The 15,533-nt window shown below is 39.4% G+C and overlaps 1 protein-coding gene and 1 non-coding gene across 2 annotated transcripts; one reads left to right on the top strand and one right to left on the bottom strand.

Annotated features, from left to right (window-relative positions):
- Positions 1-3,305: 3,305 nt before the first annotated feature.
- LOC146473438 (uncharacterized) lies at positions 3,306-9,215 on the bottom strand. Its single transcript, XM_085118366.1, has 4 exons — positions 8,570-9,215; positions 5,581-5,868; positions 4,874-5,043; positions 3,306-4,529 (listed from the first exon to the last, which is right to left on the bottom strand). The coding sequence occupies exons 1-4, from the start codon at positions 8,637-8,639 to the stop codon at positions 4,431-4,433; spliced, it is 627 nt and encodes a 208-aa protein (XP_084974492.1). The 5' UTR covers positions 8,640-9,215; the 3' UTR covers positions 3,306-4,430.
- On the top strand, positions 5,360-5,432 carry Trnaa-agc (transfer RNA alanine (anticodon AGC)). Its single transcript has one exon. It is a non-coding gene; the product is annotated as a tRNA-Ala (tRNA).
- Positions 9,216-15,533: the final 6,318 nt, after the last annotated feature.

The raw sequence follows: 15,533 nt of genomic DNA, 5'->3' as shown, positions 1-15,533 counted from the left end.
CGTTCAAAACTATTGACCGAATCATTCGTCTACAAATTAAATTCTATCCCTTGCATTAAGCTACAGACAGAAGCGAGGTGACTTAGAAGATGTACTTAATGGTTTTCGTGAGTGATTTTGACTGTAAGAATCTGTTATTTTACTCCGTCGGAAAAAGATCTCTTTGTTTAATAAACCTGAGTTCTTAACTTATCTTGTTTGAGATAAGCAATCGTACTAGTTATACAAACTGTGTCAAGGTGAAAACCACTGGTGAAAGCGAGAACTCCGAACGAAGTCAGACAAAAATATAGAAAAGCGGATTTAAGATTGAAACGGGTGTTCGCTTGAAATAACGAGACGCAAACCAGACTACTAGCCCTGAAGATGGAAGGGCCGTTTACTATAAGTCATCCGTTTTTGCTTAGTGAAATGTTTCCTGTTCGGAAACCAAACCGGTCTTCTCTACCTAACCATGAGGTCTTGACAACAAAAACCCTCTTCAGTTTTACATCTCCAACAGAGCACATGTTTTACAGGTATCACTGAAGAACCCATGAGCAAAACACTGAGCAGTCAGCTACATTATATAACTACATTATATAACTGAGAGAAAAAGTCAAATAGAATAAATCTCAAGTCCAAAATGTTACTTTGATATTCGATCTTTAGCTTATTGCTCGATCACTGAAAATCCTCGATCATGTGGGGATGTGTTAAATAAACTATGCATATCGGTATTAAGTATTTAAAAATACTGAAAAAACAATTATCCTGCGAAATCGCCTGATACATAGCCGACGAGGACGGATGCCGAGCTGGCTAAAATCAGGGGAAATTCCGCAAAATTGAGCAGGATAATTGATTTAATATTCACGGCGTTTATTATTCAATACACTGATAACAAAGCACAGTTTTATTGCGGAAAAGCTGGAGACGATCTTTATTTTGCCATTTTTCTCACCGACACACGAAATTACGTCTATCGCAGTACTACGGACGACGAATGTTCAGTTCACCATGACCATATTTGAACAGTGTTACAATGTGTTGAATAATAAGTATGTATATATCATTAAGAGGTGACTTCTGGACTCGTCTTATTGTTTGTACACAATTTTCCGGTTTTACTCTCTTCGAGTTAGGGCTCAGAAGATGGTGGCATGATTTGAAACACACCGCAGAGGTCAAAGTCAAACCAGACTCAATTCACCACTGACGAGTTTCCGTCCGAATGTTGTATTGTTTTGTTCAATAATATTTTAGCAAGCATAAACTAATATGGTCAGTATCCGCTGACGTGTGGAAACTTTATCAACTGGAATCGAGCAAGGTGGCCCTCCAGATCTACTTACGATTAGAATTTAGCCGCTATATACTATCTAGAGGGTCCTACTGAGGTATTTTCGTGATGCGTGATTAGCTGATTTTATTTCCCGTGAAACGTGAATGTAATGAATTATTGTTCGCAATCCGTGCCCTGAAGGTTTTGCGTGACCCGTGAAGAGCTTGAAAGCGAAATTTTCATTTCTGTGATCCGTAAATTGCTATTTTTGCTGTTCGTGAACCGTGCAAGAAACCCCCCCTGTACGACCCTCTATCTACAGGACCGGAGCCCGTATTATTATATTTATAGAACAATGGTATCGCGCCCGGGATGTTCGCCGCGCCAAGTTCAATCCAGTGAACCTTTCTTGCCTTCTCTAACCGACTATTTCAGTCCAATACTTTACAAGTCTGAAAAGTAATGACTTTAATACTCAGTGTTTGATGACGACGACGAATACAGAATGAAAAGATTGCTCCGCTCTCACAGAGGGGTCCGCCCTCTTGGTTTCAACCGCTGAACGAAAAATCGCAGGCACTGAAAGAGAACTAAATGGTTTCTCCACCATTGCGCATGCTTAACTCTCAAACTCTACTTCCGTGCTACTTCCGTTAATTTTTGACCTTCTCGCGTCTGGCATATAGGCGCTTTATCGTTAAATGTTGAAAGTTTGCTCGTTTTAATGCCAGAGGATATTAAATGTTCTCCAGGAAGGAATTCGACTTTATTTCACGTCTTCAAGGGCCGGTTAAGACTCTATTAATTAAAGCGAAATTAAGTTTTCGTTCTTTATTTCACCACAGTTTATAAGCTTTTCAAATACTTTATTTTTTACACACAACTTGGTCAATTTGACTAAAATTCTAAACAAACTGATCGAAAAATAAAGATGAAATCTAAACTGTTATTTTAAATGACTTTTGTAATTCTTTCAGTCAAGATCACTTGAGTGAATCAGATCAGTTTGATTTATCAATGTTCAGATATTATTCTAAGGCTTTCCGGACAAAATTTCAAATTCGTCAGAACTGTTGTAAGTCTTACATTGAACTAACCGAAAAGACTTGAAGACAAAGAAAACGGCAGACTGAATACTGAAAATTTTGTTCAGAGAACCTTGGAAACATGTCAGTAGACTAAATTTCGATACAATGCGCAGCCAAGTGGGTGAGAAATAATTCCTTGTATTTAACAAAAATAACCTTTAGTACAGACATTCTCAGTTTCCAGACGAACGGACTGGTGTTTGCAAACATGCGAATTTTACTTTCAATTTTTAGTATTTCCATAGTGACCAACCTCGTTCCCAGGAGGCTGCATAATGACAAGGAACCGGAAGCCCCAAAAGTTATGTAGAACACACTAAGCGAGCTGTATCTAAACACGCATTTTATAGTTCCTGTAAACTGACGAGAGAATTTGTGTCAAAATAATGTTGCAGCCCCGGAAAGGCCTCGGCTCGAGGAGCTACGTCGCTCGAGAATGACTCGTTTGCCTGAACTGCAGGCTTCCTTAAAGTAAATAAATACGAATGTAAACTTAGAGTTGAATTTAATTTCCCAATCCACAAACTGTGAGAAGACTGGTGCTAGCAGGAGCGACTCGAATTTGTGCATTTTCGGCATTTTCTCAGGGTAGCCTAACTTTCGTTAAATAGTTTTCACCTAAAAGAAATATTTCCTATGCAATTGACTGGCTCCCCTCAAACATTAACCAGAAGGGAGGAAGATTTTAAGTATAATTAGTGTTAATAATTAGTCGATACTAGAGTACCACCTTGTACTTTAGAATTTTAAGCTTTTATCGTTTTAGACTTGTATGTAGTAAGTAGCTATATGATTTTAGCTGGTGTATATCCTATTTATTTTCTAATTCATTAATTATCTTATTTAATTATTTAGACACGACCCCACAAGCGAAGCGTCGCTTTAATACTCATCGTGTATAAATAACGATTATTGATTGATTGATTGATTGATTGATTGATTGATTGATTGATTGGCGAGAAATTCACTTATTCATCGGCGCAATAAATATCTCCATCCGTCTGCCCAAACGATCCCATAATCCCTCACTCGTGCCAGTCTCCCCATAGTTTCTTGTCTGGGGAATTAAATCTGATTCAGAATAACATTAGACCAGCGTATAAATTTTTAAATTAGATTTTAAATTACTGAAATCAATAACGTTTGACCAGCATATGCGAGCCACTGTCACACCCTCACTAAGTAAATCTTGTAAAACTGAAAACCCGCCTTTTAATTCTGTTTCCATTTTTCTGTATTTTATTATGGGCGAGTTTGTATAGGCGCAGGAAAATCCAAACCCGTGAAAGTTGTTCCCTGTCTTAAAGATCCAATCGTCTCTAGGGACATCTATAACAGTGAAGGGCCATCAAACAAGAAAAAGATGTGCCGAGAGATGAGGGGAGTCGCAAAACAGCGACGCGAATTCACATTTTTACGCCCCGTCGACCAGCAACTCCTACACGCACCGTGGACAATTCTCGCGCGCTAATAAGGGAATATAGTCTGCATGGTAAATTTTTTATGAAATAGCATGCGATTTAGTAAAGAAACGAGAGCCGATGTAAAACTTCTATACACCACTGCGCACTTTGCTGTGCTAATTTTTTGTGATAAAATAACCTTATTCAAAGTCTACAATATCTCCTTACGTAAAAATGTCTGTTGACTAAAAGCATATCCTTCTGATCTCTCAAAGCTGTTGTCCGACAGCGAGAAGAGCTAGAATGCTTTTCGCACGCACGAGCTCATGAGGTTTGCTGCTCGCTTGACTCAATTTCTGAAGGAATAGAGGAAGTGATCGTAGCCTAAAATCACTCAACTGTATAGACCTTATACAAAAGTGACTGACATTTTAATATTCTTCTGTCTGCATTCAAATTAACCCTACTAGTCTCTTTCAAGGTAAAATATTCTTTTGATGTTTGAACCCAAGAACGAGGTTAGTAGGGCTAATAATATTTGAATACACCTGTAGTAAATAAAAGAGTATTAAAATTCCAGCCATTTTTGTATAGTGTCTGTTAGTTCGGAGTATTAATCTAGGTGCCTTTGGACCCAGTCAGTGAGATCTTCACTCACACACCAAATAAACAAGTTCATACGGCAGTCACACAATGCGATGATTTTCTAATCCCATTTCTTGTCTCCTCGTCCTCCGGCGAATCTGTGCTATCTCCCACTAATGCGTTATTTTCCTGACAGAAAAAAGAAAATATGACTAGTTAAGAGCGCAACGATGGAAAACGACCAGAAAGTGAGCTGATGTTTTAGGTGCTTTAGTCCAAGGGTGCGGTTTCTTTTAGACATATTCTCTGTATTCTGAAAAAGGGATACACAAAAAATTGACGCCGGAGAGTGCAAATTCGATCTTATAATCTCATCGCCCATGGCACTCTGCTCCACTCAAGTCGACACTGTTTTCTTTTAGTAGGCCTTTAATAAGTTGCGTTCAATTACGAATTTGGGAACTTAAACGCCTCTTCGAAGACTGAGCTTCTATTGTTTCACACCATCTTCAGATCGGTACAAAGCCACTTACCTGCGCTGAAGACTGTGATATCGTTCTTGCTCTCTGCCTCTTTTCTGAGCCCTTTACTTTCTTCCTGGCACGCCATAATAAAAATCCAATGGCGATCACAAAGAACAGTGTAATTCCAACTGATATGAGTATCGCAGCAATGTCTAAAGTTGAAAGTTTTCGTGATTTCTCTGGAAAAATAAGAAAGTGGATATATTCACTTTTAGCATTTATGTTAAAGGTATGTGTATTCGGAATTCAAAAAGTGCCTGCAAGGAAATGGTGTACTTCATTGTAGTTCAAATGAGCAGAGTTAACCGTGAAAAGGGCTATTACATAGCACTGCAGAGCAAAACAACTGCTTAAGTTGCATACTAACTGCGAGGATCTATCTTCTATTTGATCTTTCATCCGCAGTTCAAAATCTATGTTTAATGATAACTTTACGTTCGTTTATTCATCCTTCACGGGTGTATTACGAACTCACAATATGACCATCTCCCAGTTGGCTTGATAGCTCAGTTGGTAGAGCACTGCACCAGCATTGCAGAGGTCATGGGTTCGAATCCCGTACAAGCCTGAATTTTTTCAGGCTTTCTTTTCGCAACTGCTTAAGTTGCGTACTAACTGCGAGAATCTTTCTTCTATTTGATCTTTCATCCGCAGTTCAAGATATATGTTTCATATAATTACATTCGCTTAAAACAAAGGCTACCGCACAACTTCACCTGTGATAAGAAAGGACTGCTTAGAGACTCCTTTTTTATTAGTCACCACGCAAGTGTATTCGCCTCGTCTTCCACCGCTGGTAACAGCAACAAACAGGTGGCTTTCCTCCACACTACTGTTGCTTGTCGACAAAATGGCCATTCCTTCATCCTTGTCTTTAATTACTACTCCTTTCTTTTCCCATCGAACGAGGGGCCTGGGCTTCCCACGCACTATGCACGTGATATGAGCTATGTCGCCATCTTGGGTGTCAAGGGATGTTCCGTTATTTAATATTTCAGGTTCACCTGCCAAAAAAAATGTATTTAGTTTCCTTCCAACATGTTTTTCCTTAATTTTCGGGTCACTGGGTGAGAAGTTGCGAGTAAGATGAAAGCTATTTAGCACTAATGTGTGTGAAAGCTCCTGGGCGATACTTTCCTGCGGTGTTGTTTGCTGTACTGCAACGTCGTTATCACATTGAGCCCTTAAGTGCATGTATGTGTTCATTCAAAAGAAAGCTACTTAGCAGTTCTTTGCTGAGGTGCTGTCTATCAATCTGTGCAATGTGGTTCTAAGGCCCCGTTCTGACTAGCAGGTACTCGTGCACCTGCCTCTCCGGGCATAGGTTGTTTTCAGTGCCCAAGCAAAAATTTGGCCACGTGCCCAGGCACAGGCATCACCTCCAAGGGCACCGTTCCTGGGCACGGGCTCTGGTCTGAACAGGGTTTTGTCAGTTCCCGCGCTTTGTTTTTTCTCAGTCCTGCCTCCTTGCGACACAGTAAAGAAAATGGCGAGCGCTGAATTTACGAACGAGAGCGATTGCTCCTTGGGAACCAACGAGTCTGAACAAGATCCTTTTCAGTGACTGGGCACAGGGCCCTGGCACGGGCACCTAGTATAAACAAGGTGTAATGGTAAATGCTGATGATTGGCCAACACGCATTGCCAGGCGGTGCTACAAACAGTTCAAATTAGTGAAAGTTATCCAGATGTGTACCAGTGACGTTCGTTTTTCATTCAGCGGGAAGATTTTGCACTTGTATTTTAAATTTTGGTAAATTATATATAACATTGTATTTATTCCATTGCGCGTATACCACACATTGACATTCAAATCCTAGCTGTATGCAGAATGTTTGTACCATGAACCTAGTTTAATGGCCTTAGCTCCCACGAGTCTCCTATAAGTCACTGAGTGGTAGAGCACCCGAACTAGTAATCGTTAGGTCAAGGTTCGACTCCTGATAGGAGCACTCTGATTTCCTTTTTCCGATTATGCTTAAGTCACTCACTGAATAATCAGTACATCAATAATTATTAAAAACTGAATCATTGTATAATGCAATTCGAGGGATTTGATTGGCTTAGCAGCCCATTATACCATAGCCGAGAAATGGCGACCATTAAATTTTCTGCAGGTTATCCTTGCGCAGCGAAAATCAGTAAGATCTAGCAATATTTCTTGATTGTTTTTAATAAAACAATTATTCCACTTGCGCTTGTTGGATATGAGATGATTGGCTATCTATCATCTCATATCCAACGCGCGCTCGTGGAATAATTGTTAATTAGAGAATTGTTTCCGCGCTCCAAGGGGTTAATAATAACCCTCGCACTGGGTCTTCGTTCAAAACATTGATAAGCGCCTGGCGTCACGGTATTCTCTCGATTATTTTATTTCTTCATTAAAATGAAATAAAAACAGTCCGTGAATATGAATTAAATCACAAAGAGGATGCCGATGTGGCAGAATATATATAGCTTTTTGAAAATGTTATAAATTTTAAAAAATAATCGGATGCGTGAACTGCCTTGCGCCTGATTTATAGTCTGTTTCCATAATACTTAGCTATCAATCCTCGTTTTTTGAAGGACTCCTGTCACCCATTCACATAATCGAATTGTTCTAGAAGACCAAGCGTCAGTGGGTTTTACGTGGCTAATGGTTTTCCGTTGTCAACTGTAAAGACGCGGCGAGGAACAAAATATATTTAATGCCATTTTAATTTTTCTAATTTTCAAATATACGAACTCAAGGAACACCCTCTTATACATTTTTTATAAGTTAAACGGCACTCTAAATTCAGTGATTTACACAAACTCTATCCAGCACACAAGCTGCAAATGCAACCGTTTTGGCCGGACAAAAGGAGATTCGGGAATGAAAATTCAACGATGATTGATCCCCGTTCTTTTCCAATCTTTTTCAATAACAGCATACAAATTTATTGATCCATTGATCATACAGAGATTGCAAAAGTAATTGGAACGGTTATTTGCTCGGAAATGAATTTTGCATGAGTAAAACCACAAACTTCAGGAAGAGTGAGGAACATCTCGCTGAACAGCTACCGGAAGTGGCTTTTAGGCTACACCTGCAACTTCCGGCCACGGGCATTCAGATGTCATTGTACAACAACTCGTTCGGAATGAAAGTCAGGCTTCCTAACTACCTGAGGTTTGGCAGAGTATTTCTGGCCGGAGGCTTTTAATGACTTCTGTCATGAAAAAGGTTATTATTTATTACTACATGCAGACAAAATCATTTGCGGCAAATCTGAATTTTTGTTTGATTCCCAAGGAATGTATAAGATTAAATTCATCATTTATACTGCGGGCGCTATGAAAGAATTCAAAGTTTTGAAGCCGAGTGTACAAAGATCCGCAAAATGAAGCGGGACCTATAACAACATTAGTATGCTAATCTGAGGTTGTTGTATGATAAGAAAGTTTTTATACATGTAAATGAAATATGTTGGCGCCTTCTACACTGTTCTACAAGTGTTGGTTTGTAGCGGCTGCATCAATCACAGAGATGTCAAAAGACGAAATAATTTTCATTCTCGCTAAAAAGAATCTTCTTTTCCTCTCCACACTTTGAAGATCTCAAGATTCATGCGCTGGTTTGATTGCCAATTCATGCATGGCAAGATATCGCGGGCTTCTAGCTAGCAAAGACCGCGGCAATTTACAAAATTAAAATTATCGAGAAAATCTTAAGCTTACCTTCTACAACGTCACCACAGCTAAACTGGAGCACTAGGCCGCAAGAAAAGACGACCAAAAACACAAACATTTGCCTGTAAATTGTTCAATTGTACGGCTGCAGATTATAACTTGGTACTCACAAAACGTGCTTCAACAACAACAACAGCAGCGTGGCCGAAGGAATTATTTCAGAGATCTGTTGCCGGCTTTCTTGTCCTTGAACCCACGTGGTTTACTGACGGCCCCAAAGCGTCGTTTTCACGTCAGCTAAAACGAATACTTCACTTAGGGCTTTCTCTAAAAGACTATAAAAAGACATTTACAAACGTGGCTCGATAACATCTATTTACAATCTAGATAAACGTGAAGGTTTTCAGCGCGAAAAACATCTATCAGAGCATTTGCATGTGAATGAGATCGAAAATGTAAATGTCCCCAGTGGCCACAGAATCTATTTGCTCGTGATTGCGTAATCAAACAAGAACCAAACAGGTGGACAAAAGCTTCCCGCTCGCTCAAAATGTACGTCATGTTAATTAGCACAATGTTTATCAGGCAGAACATTGATACGCTTTTTCTCATACGAACCCGGGATCGGAAAAATCCAAAATTAATTCGAGGAATGTTTTTATGGCCAATTACATTTTCCGTAGCGTGATCGCTGCCGGTCAGATTGTCCAGTTCCTTTCTAAATTACCTGCGATCAAGACAACGTTTGTAACCCGTCTCAATTTTTGAAATTTATATGAAATAGTAAATGTTTACCACCCACGAAATTATTGTAAGAAAGATGTGATACTCAGCAACCCTCTGAGTCACTTTGAAGCTCGGACGAATCAATCTCCCAACTGTTTTTTTGCACTCTTTTTTGCATACCGGTATATAAAGGATTTTTTTCCTTTTTTTGGTAATTTTAGACTAAAACGTTCAATAAATCTATGCAGGCGTGACCAAGACACTTATCAAAGAGCAATTTGTGCCATAATGTTATTAATGTCAGTTAAAATGTGCCCTTTTATCATTTTGGTCAATTGGACCGTATGGACTGAAGTTTTGCATGAATTATTTTACCTTTATTTTAACTGTTCATTTCAAAAACATTTGGTCAAAATAAAAATGTTCTTAACTGACTCTCATCCTGGGTAATGTTCTGAGTACGTTCTTAAATTTTAGTTAATCTCAGCCTCAACGTTCTTATGAAAAAGATTCTTATAAAAAAGGAGTATTAATTACACTGTAAAGGATTTGAGAAATCTAATTTAAAAGGGACTCCTACGGCTGATGGCTATATCAGATCTATTTACTTTTCTTCGCTGTCTGCTAGGCAATCACTCAGCAAGCAGTTGCCGTACGTGCGGCACAGGGAGGGTGAATCTCCGCCTGGAAACCTAGGGCAAAGAACCCCTGCACGCAGTATTCCCCGAGCGGGTGATAGATATGAGATCGAGAGAAGGTAGACAGCTAACCAGGCCCGGCAGCCGGCGCCGAGTTTGCTGTAATCCAACGTATCATGGATACGCTGGATTACAACAAACTCGGCGCCTGTTGGAAACAAGCACAAGTGGAATAATTATTATTATTTTTTTTATTAAAAACAAAACCAAGAATATTACTGATTTCATTTTGTGAAAAAGACTAAAAGACGATTTAATGGCCATTATTTCTCGGGGTGGTATAATGGTTAAAATCCCATGGCCGCTAAACCAAACAAATTGCTGAGATTTTTAATAATGAGTGATATGAAACTGACAAAAACTCTTCTTCTCAAAATTATTTTGATGACAATAAGCAAGCACAAAAACTCACTATTTAAACAACCCTCTGTAAACAAAGACAAGATGTTCTTTTGTTTGTGCATTTATTTCTTTATTTACTTCACGTTAAACAAAAGCAAGTGTTTTGTGTTCGCCCACGACACAAGCGCTGTCATATGTTGATACAGGCGCACGTGGTGATCAGTTTTGAGAGAAATGTATAAATGTCATGTGTACACTTTCCTTATCGTCCACTTTTGTAGCTTTAAAACTTCAACCGCCTTTCGATCTATTGTGCTTTCGAAAAAACTGCTTTGAAATGCAAAGTCAGAGTACCTTACAAATACCCCTTGGTAAACTATGGTCTCTAAATACACGCTGTTGCCATGTTGGCTTGCGGTAACAGGCATAAATGCCAACGTGGCCATCTCGCATATTTATAGCTGTGTTTATCAACAAAGCACATTTGCTTGCTGTCACTTTTAGCCACATCCCACAAGCCTTACATTTTCATTGCTCTGGAATACAGTTTAATTTCTTCACCACAAACGTCACAGTGAAAGAACTGAGTATCCGTAAGCCGGTTACGCCTAGGACCTATGCCATAACTGAAACGGGGCCGGTCCACAAGAACAAACAGGTTCGATTGCAGTTTGGTTGAATAATAATAATAATAATAATAATAATAATAATAATAATAATAGCAAGAAGAAGAAGAAGAAGAAGAAGAAGAATAAGGATGATGATGATCATGATGATGTTGATGATGATAATAATAATAATAATAATAATAATAATAGTAATAATAATAATAATAATAATAATAATAATAACTTTATTTAAGTCTCAAATCTGGATAGACGAGCACAAGTGCCCTACTAATTGAGGAGACTAAAAAATATAAAGTAAAATCTATTCAACTAAGATTAAGTAAAGTTAAGAAAACCTAATAATTAATTATCATTAATTAACACCTAAAAAATTATTTATTTGACAATTAACTAGATAGATGAACAGCAAGAACAACGCATACATTCGTTGTCCAACAGAGAGCTGACGCCAAACTTTCTTATAGCGATTTTAAAGTTGTTCAAAGTTTTTGCGGATCTAATATTTTTAGGCAGTTTTCCCCATAATTTTAAGTAGTGCAAGTGAAATGGTTAATCTTTCTATTTCTTTTTATTATTTAAACAATATTTAGCAATTGCTCTACTGAGGCTAACTGATGGCTAATTTAGGGAGCTTTTGCCTTTACAATGATGTGAATACAACTGAGGTCATGAACACAGGACATAACAGACACAAAAAATTAAGTGAAGTTAAGAATAAAGGATTGCCAAGGCTCTAGATCTACAAAAATGTTGTGATGCGAATGAAGCCGTCACAATGGATGGGTCTGTCTAGTACTGTGCTGTGACGGACTGACCAGGTATCGAGCCTTTCTTCTCGCAATTAATTGGTTAGCTGCAGAGTAGGCGTTATTGTTCTGCGTTTTTCAGGTGAGCGGAGGGAAGCGCGAGACGAGCGCGGAGCGCGAGTCACGCACGACGAGAGGGGCGTGACTCGCGCTCTACGTTCGCCTCGCACTTACCTCCGCTTGCCTGAAAAATGCAAAAAATAATGGCTTGCTTCTGCAGGCTATTAATTGGTAGGCCTCGATCGGTCACGCTACGGCTGGAGCAGCGTCTGCTGTGGCTGATAATTAATTAACATTGCAGTTTTTCAAATACAGTCGAACCTCCCTGTGCGACCACCTCTTGTAAGCGACCACCTCTCATTAGCGACCACTTTTCCAAAATACCAAAAGTTTTCAAGGCAAATTAGTTAAGATGGAACCTCTCGTAGGCGACCACCTCTCGTAAGCGACCACCTCCCGTAAGCGACCACTTTTAGAGATGATTGTTCAAAATTTTCAATTGTTTTTAACCTCCCGTAGGCGACCTTTTGACACACAATTTGCTGTTTCTCTCACGGGCGGAAATTGACTGTAACATATTGGCCCACATCATTACAGCGGATGCCGTATAAAAATCTCACAGCCGGAGCTACCGGAAGTGTCTCCCGGCATTGAAACAAATGATAACATATACATGTGCTATAGTGTACACTGAAATAAACTTTAATCAGGTTGAACCCCTTATAGGAAAGAAACTCTCTTATCTTGTAAATAGCATGCATGTACATGCACGACCGGTGATGACTCTCTCAACCTTGTATTATCCAACAGAAAAATTGTGGCGATAAAGAACGTCAACTGGCTTGTGTAACAAACAAGCAAACGCCGAAGTTGTTGATGTGTTACGCTTGAAATGTAACATTGCAAACATGCCGTTTACTGTTTGCTCCTAAATCAGGCAAACTAAAGAGAAGTTTTTACTTTAGGTTTCGATAAGCACTGGCAAAAGGGTTAGGTGTCCGCAATTGCCATATGTAAATTACCTGAAATTTAGACCCCCCCCCCCCCCCCAAATCTTGCTGAGCGCCGGAGGCGCTCTTACTAGGGGGGTCCGGGGGCATGCTCCCCCGGAAAGTTTTAAAAATCTAGGTTTCCAGAAACCTCATTTCCTACATTTTGAGACCCATTTTAGGCAAATCCCAACTTTGTTTTGCAGCAGCCGGCTTCTTAAGCTATATACATCATTTCGACGGCATAATTGTTTCAACTTAAACAAGAAAGTTCAATGTACATTCCGCGCCCTGTCAAGTTCTGATAGCTATTCGATCTGCTGATAGTCATACACCAAGCTGGTAAACTGCATCATTCTCGGGTGTAGGCCTTCGAACAAATTGACTATCTCGTCAAGATTGACAGGCATATCATATTTGATATGCATTAGAGCCAGGGTGGACAGCTTACTCTCTCCCATGGTAAACCTCATGTAGTTGTTCAACCTCTACATTGCGATTATGGAACGTTCGCATGTTCTCAGGCGAGCTTGTCCGAAATTGCGCGTGAAACTCAACAAGGCTTGAACTATTAAGTTTGAAGTTCAGAGAACAAAACGTATCGCAAAGCACGCTTTTCTATTGTTTTTTAGGGCGGATGCGGTTTTACGGCAAAAATGAAACCTCATTAAAATTAATCTCCAAGGGTTCTTGACAATTTTTATTTTTACTGGGGATAAGACATAAGGCCTAAAGAACGGGTTTATTTCTCTATTTTTCTTTGGTTGATGTATTTCGATCACAGGAACCTTAGTTAAAAGTTTTCCTTCCGCCATTATTGATCTTCAAAGGGGGTTCGTTCGAACCCCTCGAACCCCCCCTCCTACGCGCCTGTACACAGTAACGCTAGTCGTAACGTCAAATTTGATTTTACGGTGTTTACCAGTAACTGTCAAAACTTTGAAAAGTTTGTGCAAGCCGGATCAGTTTTCAAATGTGAAGCTCGACGTACTCAGGTACATTATTCTGTTCTTGGTTTGTTGCAGGCAATGGTGACATGCTTATTCCTTGTACTTTCTCATTCCTGTATACAGCAACAGCAGGATTATCCTGAAAAAGACGCGGTATTTAAAAAGTATCCTTAGCTGCTACACAGTAAAGCCGTAATTGTAATAATGAGATAGAAATTCACAAAATTACTCTCTACCTAAGTGATAATTATTCTACGAGCGCGCGTATGAGATGATAGATCCGACAAGTACCAGTGAAATAATTGTTTTGTTAAAAAGTAACCACTCAAGAAATATTGGTAGACCTTCCTGTGCATTCTGATTTTCTTTTGCAAGAAAAGTTTGAAACAGAAGACGGTTTAATGGTCGCTGTTTCCTGGGCATGGTATAACGATAATAAATGATATAAGTATAAATGTACTAACGTTCTATCACGAATGCTGTTCTCTTTCTGGCTACGCTACTCACAATCTATTCTGTTGTAGACCCGGCATAGTAAATCGAACCCAATCGAACTAAATTTCAATCGAACTCAATCGAACTCAATCCGTGGATTGAGTTCGATTGAGTTCGGCAATCGAACAAAATCGAACTCACCGAAAAGAAAAAAAATCAATCGAACCAAATCGAACGAATTCGTGATTTGTGTAAAACAGGAAAACATTGAAAATCCCTAACCATCTTGGAAGCTCGAGTTACTTCAGTCCGGAGTGTAGCGCACGTGTTTTACGTAAACGAAGAAATTACGCAGAAATGGATTCAGATGCGCTGTGGATTGTAAGCTTCAAATGCGTAGCAAAAAGGCTACCAGGAATGCCGCTTTGACGTCAAGGATGGCGAATTTTTTTAGTAATTTGCTTGTATTTTTGCATAAAAGTAACCCTTCGATTTGTCATTCAGCAATTGTAAGTTAGCTAAAAAAGGAAAGGGTACGACAATTTCGGAATACGCCCGCGGGAATAATGATAGCTTTGTTCTGTTCTGTTCTGTTTTCTTAACTGCCGTGGACAGTTTATAAATGGGGTTTCTGTTATTGAAAAATTGTAACAAAGTACAAGAAAAACCTGCTTTGATGGGCTTGCTTTTTGCTTGCTTTGTGTAGGTTTACCAGAGCCAATCGAACTCAATCAATTAAATTGTGTTCGATTGAGTTCGGAAACCGAACTCAATCGAACACAATCAGATGGATTAAGTTCGATTGAGTTCGATTTGTTCGATTGAATTCGATTTGTTCGGAAATCGAACTCACTGAAAGTCTGGTGTTCGATTTCGTTCGATTGCCGAACTCAATCGAACTCAATCCACGGATTGAGTTCGATTGAGTTCGATTGGGTTCGATTTTCGAACGTTCGATTTACTATGCCGGGTGTAGATGGTAGAGTGAGTAGCCTTACAGTGCATGTGTGGTTGTCGACAAAATAGCGGCCACTTCTTCGCGTTGGAAGTGTCTGGAAGAGGATTTTAAACGACTAGTGGATTTATACTAAAACAATTAGATTGTTCGCTCTCGATTTTTATCGCGTGAGAGTTGATTCGGGCTTCGCCCTCATCAACCATCACGTGATAGAAATCAAGAGCGAATAATCCAATTGTTAGATAGACAAACTAAGAGACGCATAACAAGGTAAGAAATCGATATTTTTCGGTTCACGTTCATAGCAAAGGTATAGTGCGTCTCTAGTGTCAAAAGGTGCCAACAACACCACGAATTACTTAGGCTTATGATCCATACTTCTCCACAAAAAGCGACTTAGACGATCTGTAAACGAAACGTTTGCTTACCCACTGCCAAAGGAGGATAAACCAAGCGCCCCATGATGCTTTGCGCTTAAA

This window comes from Pavona decussata, unplaced genomic scaffold, assembly GCF_977016875.1.
Source record: "Pavona decussata unplaced genomic scaffold, jaPavDecu1.1 SCAFFOLD_93, whole genome shotgun sequence".
Classification (NCBI taxonomy): domain Eukaryota; kingdom Metazoa; phylum Cnidaria; class Anthozoa; order Scleractinia; family Agariciidae; genus Pavona; species Pavona decussata.
The sequence above is the reverse complement of the archived record's forward strand: the minus strand, read 5'-3'. Positions and strand labels throughout refer to the sequence as shown.